General features: G+C 34.9%; 1 protein-coding gene and 1 long non-coding RNA gene across 3 annotated transcripts in view; one reads left to right on the top strand and one right to left on the bottom strand.

The window, feature by feature from the left end:
• The window catches only part of LOC145693369 (uncharacterized), a 156,157-nt gene that overhangs the window by 49,829 nt on the left and 88,355 nt on the right, over window positions 1–17,973 (top strand). The window lies entirely within an intron of this gene.
• Window positions 14,320–17,973, bottom strand: part of slf (C-type lectin domain-containing protein slf) — a 158,306-nt gene continuing 154,652 nt past the window's right edge. The window contains exon 4 of the mRNA XM_081769305.1: window positions 14,320–16,134. Coding sequence (XP_081625431.1) covers window positions 15,752–16,134 — 383 coding nt within the window. The 3' untranslated portion in view covers window positions 14,320–15,751. The remainder of the gene's footprint in view (window positions 16,135–17,973) is intronic.

The following is a 17,973-nucleotide window of genomic DNA, read 5'->3' on the forward strand; positions in this document are numbered from 1 at the left end:
CACAAAAAGTTTTTTTTTTTTTACTTTTTGCTTCAAAATGATGAAATTTTCCGACTCATAAAAAGTTCTTCAATTTTTCCATATAAGACAGAAAATAATTCGATTCATGAAAAATTGTTTACCTTGTTCCTACATTCTACTGAAAATTGTCTGAGCCATGAAAATTTTCAGATTCTTTAAATGATCTTTCACTTTTTAACATTTTTATACATGAATTCAACCAATTTTATGATTGCTGAGGAATTGTTACTTGATTACTGATATTTTTTAGAACGGAAAATTTTCCGGAAAAATATAGCGGAAAATTTTCCACCTCACATCACTACCTGTATCACCCCTGAAGGAAGATAGCTACTTGGAGCCAGGAAAACATGCTTTTACTGCCCAACATCTGAAAGGAGAATGACAACCACTTACTGTAACCACTACAGGTCTGCCTATTTGTACGGGGAATAAAGCAACATGTTGTGTTCAATGTGATGACGGAAAGTAACAACCTAAAACTTTGAGGTAGTGTATTAAACCGTAAATAGTATAAACTAAAACAATTTTCCATTGTTAGAGAAGAGTTATTAGGTCTGACGGTTATGTATCTTTTACAGAAACATTTACATATGTCATTTTTCATTTTGAACATATGCGATATTTAAGTTTACATCTAAAATAAAAAAAAAAACATAAATCTTTGCCTTATATCATATAACATGATATTTTTCTATCCTTTCTGTATAATATAAAGTAATTACTTTCTAAAAATATTTTTTTAAAATGTTTTTTTAAAGAACTTTTTTGAACCTTTGTATTTTTAGCATGCGTGTGAAAAATGACCGCCACGGAAGAAAAATAGAAAGGTTTCAAAACAAAAAAAAAAAAAAAAAAATAGACATTATTTCACGTAATAATGTGCATAGTCATAAACAACAATACTTTTAAACAATTATATCACATACATATGGCTAAATAAAAGAAAAAGCCGACAGTCGTAAAAATTACGAATGCTTAGTATCTACGTGATTCTCAAGAGGGGTAGTAGTCTAGGGTTAAACGTAATTATTGAGTCTAGTTTCATAGATAGCATACTTTGGAGGAACTTGACTAAAGTTGGGGTTAATTGTCGCAGAAAGAGTCAAAAATTACCAATAATTAACAAAATGCACAGGAAAAGAAGAGTAATTTAGCAATTTTTTATTACATCAATAAAATGAGTTAGTAATCCCGCCAGCGATGGTGGGTATAGGCGTAAACAAGTAGTGTGGAAAAGTACACCTTTCACAAAAAAATGATATTTTTGTTAAAGTCATTTGCTTGTTATATTGAGGTGTGCAGATTCATTTTAAGAAGTTTTGTGCAGATACGCAAACCAACCTGTACTAGGTGGCCACTAAAATTACAAATGCTATTTAACCGAGTCAGTGCAGTAACGCAGCAGGGTCAGGTGCTGGAATGCGTAGGTTTTATGCAAAACCAACCAACCCGTGCTGGGTGGCCTGTAAAAAGCACGAATGATATCTAACCAAGTCAGTAGGGGGACCCGCGGGAGAGTGCGTCGATGCATCAGCGTATGTGGGTATACGGGTAAACTACTGCTTTCACAATACAAAGATATCTTTTTGTTAAACTAATTAACTAGTCATATTTCGGTTTTGCTCGCAAACACTATCTAACCTGTGCTAGATGGCCTCTAAAATTACAAGTGCTATGTAACTGTCAGGACAGGAGTCTAGCAGAAGGCCCGAGCGCGGGTATGTAGGTCTTGGGCAGAAACATTAACCAATCTCTGCTAGGTGGCCACTAAAAAGCACTAGCGCTATCTAACCGAGTAAGAGAAGGAGCGCGGAAGGGATTTCGCGCGGGGATGCGTCGGCTATTGTGTGTACACGATGATTGTGGAAAACTAGTACTTTCATACTACAAATATATATATATAGTCATTTGCTCGTTACATTGAGTTACATTTGCGTTTCCCGATGCAGATTCATTTTATGTGGTTTTGTACAAAACCACCAACCAATCAAATTCGTCATTGTACATATAAGTTTGCTACAAATTTTAGCTAAAAATAAATGTGTGATCTTTAATAGTGGATATGTGAAAGTGTAATGCCACATTTTCGCCTTTATCCTTTTTAGGTTCTAGGTAAATTACAGACTTTCAGTCAAGCGGATACAGCATCATCCGTGTTTATCGTAGGATCATAGTTCATAACTCGTTTCTTTCACAATAGAGCAGTCTTTCAAACGGTATCAAACGGTTCACATTTCCCTACAGTGTCCCTGAGGCGGGAAAATTTGAAAGAAATCGGAATTTTTCTCTGAATTTTTCAAGTTTCGAGCCCCTTTGGACCCCTTGTTTTAAGGCAGAGATCTGAAAATCAACTGAAAGATACTCAGGCATGTACTAAATGTGTGTACAGTCCGCAGCAAAAAACCTGCAACACAAGCATGTAAGTTTATTGTGAAACTACGCCTAGCAGTGCAGGGAATCAACATTACTCTAAGTGGCAGGAATCGGGGTACCAACTGCACACTTAAACTTGGAGCAAAAGGCTCGTCGTTTCACAATCAAATTACATGCTCATGCTGCAGAGTTTTTTGTTGCGCACTGTACAAAACTCAAAGCTTCTATGTTGAATTGGAAAGGCGGCTAAAATATGTACAAATGATCCCCACAAGCCCCAGATTACCACAAAAGACCCTGATCTTAGATAAAAGCATTTCCAGGGACATCCCTATTTATCCTAGGGTCATGTTTTATACCTCATTCTCTTCAGGATAGAACAGTTTTTCAAAAGGTACCATTCACATAACTCCATCATGTATCTGCAGCGTAAAAATCGCTAAAAGGTTGTCTTTTTCAGTTATTATTATTATTATTATTATTATTATTATTATTATTATTTTACAATTTTGCCCTTCTGGCCCCCTCTTCTCTGTGTTGACACAGAGATGTGAAAAATCTGATAAATACTACTCGGTGGACTGAATGTTTTTGCAAGATTTAAATCTAGATTCCAAAGTAAGCATCGCCAAAAAATAATAAAAATAGGCGTAACAAAAAAATAGTTTTTAAAAGTTATGACGTCATCACCCCTATGTCTCGACGCAGAAAGGCGTGAAACCATGCGTAACTGTTCTATAATACCTCTATGCTTCGGAAAGCAAAACATGAACAAAGAAAAGAATAAAAACTTTATTGGTACTTTTTAAGTCGATGTTCTAGTGATAATGTTCTTGTGATTCAACAATAACCCAGTTGTCCATAAAACAATGCACTCGTTCTTTAGCGACTCTTATGGAAATATTCTAAAATTTCCACATTTTTTTACTTTATGAATAAATCAGATAAGGCACCGAAATATTACCAAAATTTAACACCAAATTTCAAATGTTGATTTACGCATGTAAGCTCATCTCGGATGAATTACAGACAATGTTCGTAACCATGAATGCTGAAACTAGACGTGTGATATTCTAAACTAATACCAAACAGTCTGGAACTTTAGTCACAATCCTTGTTAGTTTCAGCATTCACATTTATTATAGCACAGTCAAAATAGGTTTTGTGTCGGAATAAATTCCCGGAGAACTAATTTTTTTCCTGTTGATAGACTATGATGAGACATGTAATTTCCCAAAGTCCCCGGTTCTCCCCCTTGTGCTTTCCCACCAGCCCCCCTTAAAGGTGAATTTGTTGTTTCTCAGAAAATTAACCATAACTCCGAAACCAGTGGAGCAAATGCTTCGTATTTTTTTTTTATTTTCTTTGCCTAATGTTATGCTACAAGAAAGGTGTCTTTCATTTTTCTCGAGAAATGTATAGTTTCGTGGCAATGGTGTCTTAAAGAGAAAACAAGTTTTTTGGCGGGAAAAATTCCCTTTAATTTTTTTCTACGAGGTAAAGTAAAAAAATGTTTCAAATGAAAGTTTTAGATTGAAGTCTAAGCTTTAAAACGAGGTATAAATTGTCACAGTACGTAAAGCCAGAGCTGAGTAATGTAGCTTTGAACGTCATAAGAATATGCTTCAAGGCTCATAGGAATAAGATCAGCAAATGCCAGTTTTGGTTCGGGGGGACTATTCCCTACCCTCATATTGGGCTTTCCATTATCTACCACCTATGGACCCGCCGTGTCCCGCACTGGCAACAACCGGCAGCTTTCTTATATTATGAGTTTTTTTTAATTTCTATATTTTTAAATAAATTCATAACAAGAACAGCATCACGGAGCACCCACCCACCACTATAACCTAAGAATACTGTGTGCAATGTTTTCTAATATTCATTTTAAAATGAAGCCAGATTATTCGTGTAATCTTCAAAATCTCCATTGTATTGTGGTACATTGTTGCATGATAACCCATTACAGTGCTCACACATAGCTGAACAGGTAAAGTCAGATATTCTGCAGCGACAATAACCTCCACACGCTGCCTTGCAAGAGCATGAAATTATTGCTAGAAGGTCATCAGTAGCAAAAGGTTTCATACTTACGGTTAGTATCGGTCTTAAGACTTTTCTTTTTCCATCACTTTCTTTGATATATTTATGTTTCCTACCCCCAATCAGTAGGATTTAGTTTGTTCCCTAACCACAATTGCACCTGTAAGTGCACTCTGAAGAGGTGCTGACGACACGCTTCTGAGGTCGGTGGTAATTTAGCTAAATCAAAGTTTGACTTCAAAGAAGTCTTGTAAATCTGAAATAACGAGCTTCGTTTAAAGTTGAATATTTACTTAGCCCGTACATTGAAAGAACAAACTTTTCTCCACTCTCGACAAGAGTATCTTCTGATGCATCTTGTTGCAGGAAACATTCTGCCTCACATTTTGCCTCTGTGTTTTTTTGAATTAATTCAACTGCTTTTGTTTTCCCAATTCCAAAAAATGACGAAGTTGTATCACAGCCAAAAATAGCATGGGCAAAAAGGAGAAGTTTGTCTATATTTTTATTGGATCTTTTCAACTTATCGATATCAAAACAAGTGTTTGACGGGTTCTTTCCTCCATCTTCTTTTCGAAAGAAAATGGGTCTCTTCTCTGGTGCTAATAAAACTAGTAATATTAAAATGTCCGTGTCATTTCCAACAACAATCACTCTGGAAAAGGTATCAAGTTTGTCAATTCCAGTCCTTACAATTTCAGAATCAGCATCTTCTTCAGCTATAACTGCTGCTAATCCAACCTTTTCCAACTCTTTACATGTGCATTCAATTAATTTCTTTTTGTTCTTTCTGTTAGAAAGAAAAGGTTCTTTTTTTACGACACATTTATTATTTTCGTCGAACTGTATTTCGCATGAGGAATATTTCAGTGTCCTCCTTTGGTGTTCTTCATCTTTCGTAGTCGCCTCTTCTGGGTAACCATCGAACACCATCGTACAATTATTTCCATACTTGGACAGTACAAATGAGCAATAGTTCCTAATAATATCTCCATATGTAGCATCCTTAGGCCATGAAACATAATGAAGAAGGTAACCTCCAGCGATAACTATCCCAGCATCTTCTAAGCATGGTTGCTCAACGATTCTTTCTGAAAATGCTTTAACTATAGACGATTTAGTTCCTTTCTGAAGATAAGTATCATCAAAAATCAATGAAGGTACAGAAGACAATTCATATTCCAAATACATTTTCAGTTTATTGGGGCTGTCACATACACATAAAATTCTATTAAAAAGCTGTTGTGGGTTTATGTTCGCTTTTAATGATCGAACCGATACAGACTTATGACTGGCTTGAGTAATTACCATGTCTTTTCTTTTCAATTTTAGCTCTCCAAAACTCTTACCTTTCATTTTTTCCATAGCTGCCAAACCCACTTCATAAACTTTATCACTGCTAACACTATCATTTGACACAAAGCTGGAATGTAAAGACACGAGATCCCTGAAAGCTTGGTAAAAGGGTTATGCTGTCTCAGCCAAAATGTAAATTTCTCAATATCCTTGTTATCTCTTTCTTTCCTTGATTCCCGCAGTTAAACATGCTGTTCAGTAAAATTTAAGGCTGTTCCTAAAAATTTATCTAAGGCTTCTTGTATCTTTAAATAGTACGGTGTTCCATTAATCCCTTTTGACAAAGTACTATCTGTTATTCCTCCTCCATGCGTCAGACCTCCCACAGCTTTCATTGGACGCATTAGGCATTGTTCTATTATCATGTCTGTCCAAGTTCCTGACCAATATTTCCCATTCCTGCGAATGGTAAAATAACCTTGTTTGGTAAATAATTCGTATTCTTCTTTTGATATTTTAGATTCGAGTTTCAACATATGCTGAGCATATAAATGCACGGATTTAGCATAGGGCAAGTGGCCTACAGCATGGAAGTATGGAAGCATGTCTACTACTGTACTCAAGTGCATGTTCCAGTTGCCAGTTCTTTCTGCAAATATAAATTTCAACATAAGATCTATGCACTTAATTAGATTTAGCCAAAGCTTTGCTGTCCTGCTAGATTATTTTATCTCTTCAAAATTTGTTTCAATGTTTAAAACAGTTTCTGTAACTTCATCATCTAGGTTAATTTGCTCGAAATCCAGTTCCTTGTCAATAAGCTGCTGACATATGTCTTCTACTTTCTTGCAGTCCTCTTCAATCTTTGGATATTATTCTCTCATTACCGTAATGAGAGACGCTGCAGTTAACGAGAGATGCTCTTATTCCTCTAGAATATGCATGCCCACTTAACATGTGATTAACAGTTGCCGAACCATAAACAGTTTCCCATAGATTTTGTAAGCCACTTTCTTCCATTATGCGGCCCACTGATCCCATATAAGACATTAAAAGGTGAAATCCACCTAACATAAGAATAACCTTTGATAAGTCACTATTAGGATCTGACCTTTCTACGATTTCTGTTGCTTTCAGATATAATGGTTGGTGAAAAGTAGCAATGCAAGATTGATTTCTTTTTCTACATTGATCTGCAGCAAAAGATCAAGCAGAATAGATGGTAGATATATTATTTGGGTCTTAAGTGGTACTGCCATAACACATGTAGATTCAGAAGAATACTTGGTGCTGCAAATAATGTTCATAAGCCCATTCCAGCCAGGTTGCTTCTTTATACCTCCCATCCAAAATGAGTTTATCGGGTAAAAAATTGTACATAACTCTTCTGTGCTCTTACCAAGATTTCTGAGCTCACTGTACTATTTCGTCGGACACCAGCACTGAGGCTCGCTGACCCGGTGGAGCACATTTTTGTTATTTTTTCGTTATGTGTCAAATAAATACTATCATAATATACTCCGTTTTAAACCTTAGACTTCGATCTAAAACTTTCATTTGAAACATTTTTTTACTTTACCCCGTAGAAAAAAAATAAAGGGAATTTTTCCCACCAAAAACTTTTGTTTTCTATTTAAGACATAATTGCCACGAAACTATACATTTCTCGAGAAAAATGAAAGACACCTTTCTTGTAGCTTAACATTAGATAAAGAAAATAAAAAAAAATTGCGAAGCATTTGCTCCACTGGTTTCGGAGTTATGGCTAATTTTATGAGAAACGGCAAATTCACCTTTAAGGGGGGCTGGGGGGAAAGCACAAGGGGGAGAACCGGGGACTTTTGGGAAATTACATGTCTCATCGTAGTCTATCAACAGGAAAAAATTCAGCTCTCCGGGAATTACTTCCGACATCTAGCTTATTTTTACCTTCATTGACTGGGCTATTACCTTAAAATCATCATATTAGAAAATAGTACATTACAGCTGAAATAATCAGCAATGCAAAGCTCACAAATGATTTACATGCATTATCCTCCATTTAAATGGCCTGCCTCAATAATTAAGTTTCCAAACCTCAAGTCATCGAGACAAATAAGCAAGGAATAAATAGAAACAAACAACAGTTATTTAGAATAAATGTTAGCAGTCCTTGCTACAACACTTTTTTAAAATTATTTTAATAGGGTCTATGAAACATAGATTTATTTGCATTGTTGGATTTCAAATACGTACATTTCTTTTCTTTTTATTTATTTACTAGCAGCGTTCACCCCGCTTCGCTGCGGTCACCCCGGAACGCAATAAACGTTGTTACTTAGATAATTTTTACTTTTTCGCTTTCAAGTGATATGATAAAAACCATAGAAGATTGCAGTAAATGTTAACATTATATCGCCTGTCATTTATGTTAACCCGCCCCGCTTCGCTGCGGTCACCCCGGAACGCAATAAACTTTGTTACTTAGATAATTTTTACTTTTTCGCTTTCAAGTGATACGATAAAAACCATAGTAGATTGCAGTAAATGTTAACATTATATCGCCTGTCATTTATGTTAACCCGCCGAGTGACACGGTCATGCGGGTTGCATATAAATACGTTTATTTTTATACCTATGATGAACTAACAAAGGATTTCTACGTTATGGACACTTGAATGGTCAATTATCTCAAGACACTGGTAATTAAAAATTAAAGTGATATGATAAAAACCATCTAGGGTCCAAATCCTAATAACCCCCCAAAAATGAAAGAAATTGGTTCAGCCGTATTAGCGTGATGAGCTAACAAAGGATTTGTGCGTTCTCTTTTATATAATAGATTTATATTTATTTTTGTCTTCGTTTAATACGAGAACGTCTTAACGAAAATGTAGGTAACAAATTCGTTATACAATAAGAATGTACCTTTTTTTCATGGTTTTTATATGAAACTTAGCTCTGTATTATAATTTCTTCATCCAGATGTTCCAAGCAGGTGAAAAAGAAGATTTCTATTACTCGACCAGTCTGATACGGAAGTACAATCAGTTCGTGGGTGGAACAGACAGAATGGACCAAAGTATTTCGAAATATAGGATTCAAATAAGAGCGAGAGAATGGTGGTGTTCCATATTCACGTGGCTTCTGGACACTTCTGATCAAAATGCTTGGATCCTTTAAAGGAAAACTGGAAAAACATGTCGCAGCTCTAGAAGATATATCGTGGAACGTTATCTCACTACCAATCCGTCACTTTTCAAGAGCCCTGAGCGTACCGGAAGCTCACTGGTAATCAATAGAGTAAAGATTGTATGTGGAAGTAATCACATACCGGCAATGATCTCAGACAAGAAACGACACTGTTGTGCTGCAGAAAACTGTAAACGTTCCTCAGCGCTATGTGTTTGAGATGTAAAGTAGGCGTATATATTGAATATTTTGAGCCATTTCACACCAACTGATGCTTTTATAGTGCTTGAACATTGCTACATGCAAAACTATATTTCGTGCTTCAAGTGTTGATTTCTTTTGCTTAATGTGGCATATACCAATGGACCAGAACAAAATTGACTCATCTGCCTAGCGTGCCTTATATGTTACGGGTCATAAATCGCTCAAGGTTCATTGTGCATAACAATTTTCATTAAAAATATTAATTTGCAGTTCTAAAGAAGTGTTTTACACTTAATCCTCAGATTTTCTTTGAAAACAAAATTTAGGCATAAATGGCGTTGTATTCGTATAACAGTAGTAGTTTTACTAAAGAAGCAATAGTAGTAGTATAGCAGTAGCGATATTTGGAATATCAATTAAACAATAGATTATCCAAGCAATATGTATGAGGGGCTGTCCAATGAAAACCGAACAACCTCTGTAAAACACATTCCTCGCAATAGTTGGCAACACAGTTCTTAATAATCGATACTATCATCTCTCGGAGAGGACAAATACATAGTGACAACTCACAGGAACATACAGTTTATTTATTGCTCTGTAGATGAGCGTAGTGAAAAGTGTTCACGCAGCATTAAAAATGGAGGCAAGCAAAAAAGATCAAAGAAGTGTGGTTCGTTTCTTGGTGGCTAAGGGTATTGTAACACACGAAACTCATCGTCGCATGGCTGTTGTGTATGACAAAAACATGTTACTGATAAGTGTGCAGGAGTGGCATAAGATATTCCGAGAACGACGTGCATAACTGCAAGACGATTCGCGCCCAATGTCTTATACCACTCCTCCACACTTCTCACTGACATGTAGTATTCCTCCAAGATACTAACAACTCTTCTTTGCTTGCCTTCATTTTTAATGCTGTGTGAACACACTTTCTCTACGCTACCTACAGAGCAATAAACAAACTGTGTGTACCTGTGAGTTGTCACTATGCATTTGTCCTCCCCGAGAGATGGCAGTTTCTATTATTAAGAACTGTGTTGCCAGCTTTTGAAAGGAATGTGTTTTAGAGAGGTTGTTCAGGTTTCATTTTACTGCCTCTCATATGTCAAAATGACATAAATGGAAGTCATCTTGTCATTCCACTTTGTATGTCTAGAGAGCATTCTAGTATGTCAGAAAGTCCACGAGCACTCTAATGTGTCATTTTGACTTACGATAAGTCATAATAAGAACAAAATATTTGACATACTTTCGACATATTAAAAATCATGGTGACATACCAATGTCGTCAGTTTGACATTCTCGTCATATCATTACGACATGTGTTTGTGCCCTATTACGGACAGGTTTGACATATATTTTTATGCCAAAGCAACATACTTCGGTTCTGTGTGTACTATGTAAACATTGAAGAAGAACTTGCAAATATCACTACAACCATTAGCAGGGGCGGATCCAGGACGGACTTTTGGGGACGGTGGTTTTCAATACTGCTGCTTAGAGCTACTTTTAAGAGGTCCAAACTCTGGGATGGGTTTTCTTTATATATAAAATAAGAAAGTTTCCTATTCTTGTGTGGGGGGCAATCGCCCCGATCGCTCCACCCTGAGCTATACGTCATGAATAACATAAATAAACTCTTCATTTGAATTTAAATCTTTCTGTTGTGGCTCTTCGATACTAACGGGTTTAATTGAATAGAAACCAGTGACAATAGCCGCCGAATCCTGAGAATCTCTACTATTATATATTTCCTATATCTTCGATTGCATCTTAATGTTGCAACGTTGTTTTTTTTTTTTTTTTGTTGTTTTTTTTGTTCTCCTTAATTTCCAATATCTATTCAACTGTTAAACAAAAAGTTCAAATCCGTTATACAGAGCAAATGTTTGGAAACTATGACTACAGGATCTAATATAATCTTTTTCATAAGCTGGCTCAGTGTTGTATGGGTTAACATGTCTCTAGCTGCAACAGGTTTAACATCGATTTTCTTTTTAATTCTTACATGAAGATGAACAGGAATACAGCTCATATGCAATGCATTATTAGCCTTTTGACTATATTTCAATAATTATCTCATACTTTTCTCCTCCCTTTCCCTCCTTCCTATACTCTTCTATTATTATATCTTTCCCATGTCTTACTTGCAATCTTCTCTCTATACTACTTCCTGTATCTAATATTTTTTTGTGATAGACTATTTCTTTGAAAAGTCATTCTTGTTATTTTCTTTTTCTCCCCTCTTCTTCCTTCATCTTAACTTCATTTTCTCTTCGTAATTTATAATGTAAAAAAGGGAAACATAATTGCGTCGTTACAGTCGTTTACTACGATACACAGTTTTTTTTTAAACCTAAATTGAATAAAATATCTTCGGAAGTCTGATTACTTTTGGCAAAGAGAAAGATGATGTTTAATTTCCTATGCAACAAAATATCGCTATAAAACAGAATCAACGGTTTGCATTCAAATTTAAATTTTTCTTTCAATTTTTTTAAATAGCAACAAGTTCTTTTATTTTTATTCCTTCTAACCATTTCCAAGATTATTAAAGACCCAATTATATCATTGTAATTTTATTCTTTTTAAACTTTTACTTTCGCCTGTTCTTGATTTATAAGCATGGGGCGTTTTATTTCAATGTGCAGACTCTCACAATTAAATGGTGGCCATTTCGTGAACGGAGTCCTTAAGGAAAACTTTTTTCTATAAAAGTTGCTCGGTTTGCAGTCTTTTTAACGATATGAAAATTACATACCTTCTAATTCAAAATAACCCTTGTAGTCTCATAATATTTTGCAAGCAGAGCACTCTATTCGATGATCCTGACAGTTTTCAATCTCATTTCTTGTTTCATCCTTTTATTTTTAACCCTTTGTGACTTCGGACATTTTGTTTGAAACATCTAATATAGATATAAATTAATTGACTATTTATTTTCTTACGGAATATTTCCCCTTGGTTGAAATACTGAGAAAAAAAAGTAGTTTCTAAGATAAATTTCTTGTAATGTTGCTTTCTACTTAGGAATAAACATTAGAAAGAGAAGAAAAGTAATTTATAATTTGGTTTAATATTTTATTTAATGTAATATATTATATACTTATAATTTCCTTAAATCAATACATATATTTCTTTGCAATAAAACGCAGATGCTATAGATATAAGAAATAAAATATTTTTGGAACAGGATTCAAATTCATACTGAAAGGAATATCCATGACACTGATCCTTGACGCTAAGCAGCTGTACACCACAAAGACATGGAATTGGAAGTGCTCCATCTGTGTATCTTACTGTTTTGGTGATCTGCATCTCCTAGAGGTTTGCATCATTTATTGTCCAGTTTTCGACAGTTTACAGATGGGCTATTTCTTTGAATCACAATGGATAGAAAATATTTTTTCTCTAAGCTCAGAGCCGTGGACGTAAGGATAGTTCATTTTTTTTAAAATTTAGAATTTAGAAGGCAGTCTAGGGTTCTGTGACTAGAAGTGCGTAATCAGTAAGATTTGTTGAGCAAGGGAAACGAGAATTATGGTTGTGTTGTCTTTTTTTCTGTAAGAACCAAAACCGTGGTTAGAAAATCATCAGGCCATTCTCCTGTCTCATATATTCTATTATAGAGTTTCGTTAATGTCTCTGTATCTTAATTTCCTAATTTTTTAATAACTTCCACAGTCAGTTCATCCACTCCGTTTGCTTTTCCATTCTTCATTTCTTTGGTAATTGTTCTTTAATCCTTTAGTATGGAAAAAGAATCTCCTAGTTTTACGTCTCAGCCTGCTAGGCTAAAGGAGACGGTGATGATGAGAAATGAATGAAATAGTGGAATTAATAAAATGGGAGGAAACAGGAGAACCCTCGAGCAAACCCACGCACACTATCCTTCCCCGCCAGCAAGCTCACTTGCCGCGAGCTGGGATAGAACCAAGAATCCCGGAGCTGAACGCTCTACCACTCAGCAACCGTGGCCCCCTCCTTTAGTATGGAGGAGATTGTTTTTTCTTCAGACACCTTAGGGATCATTCCGTAGTAGTTTGGTCGATTCAATACAAAAGTTGCATTTTAGATTTCAATAATTGGAATCTCCTTTGGAATCTTCTTAGGAGTCTTTTTAATTTTTTGTATTGCGTTTTGTACGCAAATTTTGCGAAGACTTGCACAGAATGAACCTCCTTGGCTAATGAGCGAAAGGATGTGTTGGAGTACAGCACGTAATAAGTAGGGCACTCTATATATAAATTATTCTTCAGCATTTATTTGTGTTAGCCTTCAAATTCTCTTAAATCCACCTTCCAGATACGTGTACGGCTAAATATAAAAATACCTTGAATGAACGAAGATATAATAAAACTCATAATATGTAAGTGTCTTTACTGAAAAGACCAGGGATGCACGTATACGTCATATCTGTTTGGTGGGTATTAGGTGAGTGTACGCATATGCAGTAATTTACAGTGTTACTTACCAAATAATTGTATTGTCCATTATATACTTACCTTAAATTTTCAAAAGAACAAACATATATGGGTGTGGGTATATGTTATATTTTCGGAAATGGTCGAGCGTATACCTACCAAAATTTATATTATCACATCACTGAAAGATACAGCATAACCATCGTCGGGGAATGACGTAAATGAATCTGGTAAAAGAAGATCTGTTTCAGTCTTCAAACTTTACAAACTTTGGCCTATCTTCTCCTCCTGTTTATTGTTCTAAAATTATATCATATCTATATACCATTGGGTATAGAGGAGGTGTTCCATTCTGACATTCACCAATTTTGGAGGAAGAGGAGGAATGGAAGCTCTTTGAAAGAATAATCTGGGAATACATTGCTAAATATTCAATATAGACACACAGTCAATACATAATAAAATCTTTTGTAGAAAACTGAATTTTTTAACGTGGTACATTATGTCCTTTAGGTTAATGAGATGGGTAATTAATGAATTAAGTAACTATGAAAGAATTGATGGAATCAAATGTGGAGGGAGACGAGAGAACCCTGGAGAAATTCACGGGCGCGATATTGTCCACTACAAAGTATCATGTCTTGGGATCGAATCATGGTACCTCTCACATTAGAGGTGAGCTGTGCCAATGAGTCACTGTGCGGCTAACAGGGTCTTACGTATGAAATCAAATTACGTGCTATAAGACCGGAGACAGTAGATTAAGAAAATCATTATCAAGTTTAATTTTACATTGTTTTATTGTAATAGAAAATTTGTATTAAAATGTCTCATCACACAACAAACAATAAATAAGATATCAGTAGAACAGCATATTACAATAAAGGTACATTTTGTTCTTACTATTTTCACCACCTGGATTTGAAAATATTAATTGTCCTAATTACAAGACTTAAACAAATGTTCTAACAGTTACTGTTATCAGATTTACTTTGATGGTTTTGTAAACATATCCATCTTGCCATATTTATTTCTACGTTTTCAAAGTTGCTTTACTACTTAGAAGTAAGAACAATGATTAAGCTTGTTACATAAATTCGAAGCAATATAATGTCACTTATTTTTAATATTTCGCAGTAAAAATGAACTCGGTCAGAAAGTGGAAGGATCATTTACAAGTTTCTCATGAATAAAATTAAAAGAAAAAGTAATTATTAGCTTTCGTGTCAGATACTTACTTTTGAGCAAAATTATATGAAACCAATTATTTGTAATAGAAAATGATATAATACTTTCAAAATCATTCCCAGAATTTACAAGTGTAATCATTCCAAGTGTGTAAAACCACCAGCTTTGGCGCAATAACATTTCTATTAAATTGATTACATTCGTTTCCCAAACTTTTAATTACTGCAATTTAGAATATTATTTATGTTTGTGTTACAATATTTGTCTCTTAAAAGAGAAAAGCTCTAATTACATTCTATGATTGAACTTAAAATATTATTGTTCATATTTTGATTTAGTATTTACATAAACTTTACATATTATGAATATAATATCAATCTGTTGAGAATGTTAATCAAAATTATTGCACTTTAGATAACAAAGTAATTCTAAACTTTCATTTTGTTGTTTTAAAGTATATAATTTTTCATTAAAGCAGTCTTAAGGTTTATTTTAATGACATTTTCATCATGTTTAAAATGGTGATGATCCGCAAATCCTGAAGTGCTTAACTTTATACAACAAATAACTATTAGACGATGCAAATACACACAAGTCAGTAACTAAACGAGACTGCTACATATTGCATTGATTTTTGGAGTAGGAACATATTAGTCTCAAGTACGGCATATAATTGTTGAATAAATTTAATGAGTTTCCTATATATAAAAGTACAATATCAATATCATTATTCAACTTTTTCATATATATTCAGGAATATTTCTTTCATATATATTAACACGTAGTTAGTCATATAAAATAATTGTTTCAAGGTTTATCTGCAAAATCCTATAGAACCTGTTGCTGGAAATGTGTTTGTATCACTGAAATGTCTTGCGCACATTTTCTTCTTAAGAATTCTGTTCAAAATCATACGAAGTTGAAAGATGTTACATTTTTCTTTCCGTTTGAGTGAAATCTTAGAAAATATTTGGTGTTTGTATATTTAAATGATATTACTCTGAGAAATTACTAAGGAAACTCAATTAAAGACGAATCCCAGGATTTGTTGCTGCAACGTAGTTAAGAAGTTCTTCGCTGTCTTCGCAAATGAACGGCTTCTCGTGATAACAGGCCACATCGTGCCAAGCAATTCCATCATTGTAAACATTATTTAGAACACTCATACAAGATTCATCGGTTCCGTTTATATCAAATTCGGCGTTGTCTGGCTGACGAATTTTTTTGTGTCCTGTCTGGCTCCATGGATTGTAGCCCCAACCTGGAGGAATCTGGTTTGTGGGAGCCATCTTAGTACGTGGGCCGGACCAAAACCATCCATTGACGTTCTTTGGCTCGAGATCAGGTCTGTTTTCACATCCTTTGAAGTCACAAAGGCGACCACTGGTCCAAATGTATGGAACATCATCTGAAAATTTATGAAAATGACTCAGATCAGTAAGAATTGTAGAAAGTACAACAAACCAAGAAATTTCGGAGACGAATAACACCTACTATTTTGCTTTTTATCCTCTTGATTATAAAATCAGTTATGATTAGAGACACGAGCTTTTCGCAATGCGCTATAAAAGAAAATGCTTCAGAATTAAGTAATTTCCAGTTTCTTGACGTTTTGTGATATTCTGTGTGTATTTCCGTTGGTTTCCGCTGCGCGATAAAACGCGAAATTGACTGTTCTGTAAAATTAAATCAAAATGAAATTTATGAGTTTTACGTCCCACGTGTATGCCGGCTATGCTAAAGGAGACGGTGATGAGAAATGAATGAAATGGTAGAATGAAGAAAGTGGGAGGAAATGGGAGAACCCCGAGGAAACCCACACACACAGTGTTTGTCCACCGTTGATCTATGAATAAAAGGAACTGTTGTAAAAATGTCAGGGAATATCTGTTCCACAAGACCTACAAAATGCGAAACTTTATTTGGAAAATGCTACAAAACGGGAAATATGAAAAACGAAAAGTGAAATTTTCTAATTCGTAGTGCGAAAAACTCAAGCCACTAGTTATGGCTAAGTTGAAGTACCACCAACTTTCTGAGGAAATGGGTGATATGATCAATTTTGCACCTTGAAGTTGCATAAAAAGACTTCCAATTGTTAGTTACGACATTGTTCTAAAAATATAGTAGTCTCAAATGCTATCGGTTGTATAGTTTTGTACAATTTTAATACTAATGTGCACATATATGAAATCGTAAGACAAGTACAAAGATTATTGAGACAAAAAGTAATAAATAAATTTAAAATCTTCTGAATTATACATAGCAACATCGTAATGTAAACAAGATTTTAAAAAAATGAAATGAAATCTTTGAGTTTTACGTCCCACGGTTATGCCGGTTAGGCTAAAGGAGACGGTGATGATGAGTAATGAATGAAATGGTGGAATGAAGAAAGTGGGAGGAAACGGGAGAACCCCGATTAAACCCACGCACACGGTGTTCGTCCACCACAAAGTTCACTTGGCGGGGGCTGGGATCGAACCCGGGACCCCAAGCACCAGAGGTGAACGCTCTACCACTGAGCCAAAAACAAGATTTAAATGAAAGTTCGTCAATATAGCAAGCGAACAGTAGATACTGTCTTGTAACTGTAATATCTTTTTTTAATATTGTCATCAAGCGACGAATTTTGATTACAAAAGGCAATAAATAATTATTTCCAAATTATTGAATTGTACGCATTTTCAATGATCATACCAGGCTAATATGAACAATCTTAACCTTGATAAGTAGAATTTTTCCTTACTGAAGTTCCCTTTTTCTACTTCATAAAAAAAATAAGGCGTCTTTGGATATTTTATTTAGTTTAACGCTCCACATTTGTGTACTACAGTTTTGGGGAATGGTGATAATGATAATAATAAAGTGAGAGGAAACGATAGAACTCGAAAAACGTGTATACAGTGTCTCTCCATCACAAAGCCCACTTACGCGAGCTGGAATCGAAACACAGACTCCACACAGTGGAGTGAGTTCTCTATCACTGAGCCATCGCAACCATATCCTTCGATTTTGTTATTAACCATGTGAATACGAGTATTGAATTTCTACTCTTAATACACTACAACGCATAACACTTGAATGTTAGATAGGAAGTAATAATAAAACTTTAGTCGTCTGCTATTGATGGTAATAAGTAACATTTTTTGTATCCAATGAGTCTCTTCTTTTCGCCTGGAGGAGAGAAATGCTTGATGAAAGTAGTTCTATTTCGATAATCGAGTAATCGATAACAATTCGATAA

The sequence above is a fragment of the Thermobia domestica genome, chromosome 8 (assembly GCF_964235325.1).
Source record: "Thermobia domestica chromosome 8, izTheDome1.hap1.1, whole genome shotgun sequence".
Classification (NCBI taxonomy): domain Eukaryota; kingdom Metazoa; phylum Arthropoda; class Insecta; order Zygentoma; family Lepismatidae; genus Thermobia; species Thermobia domestica.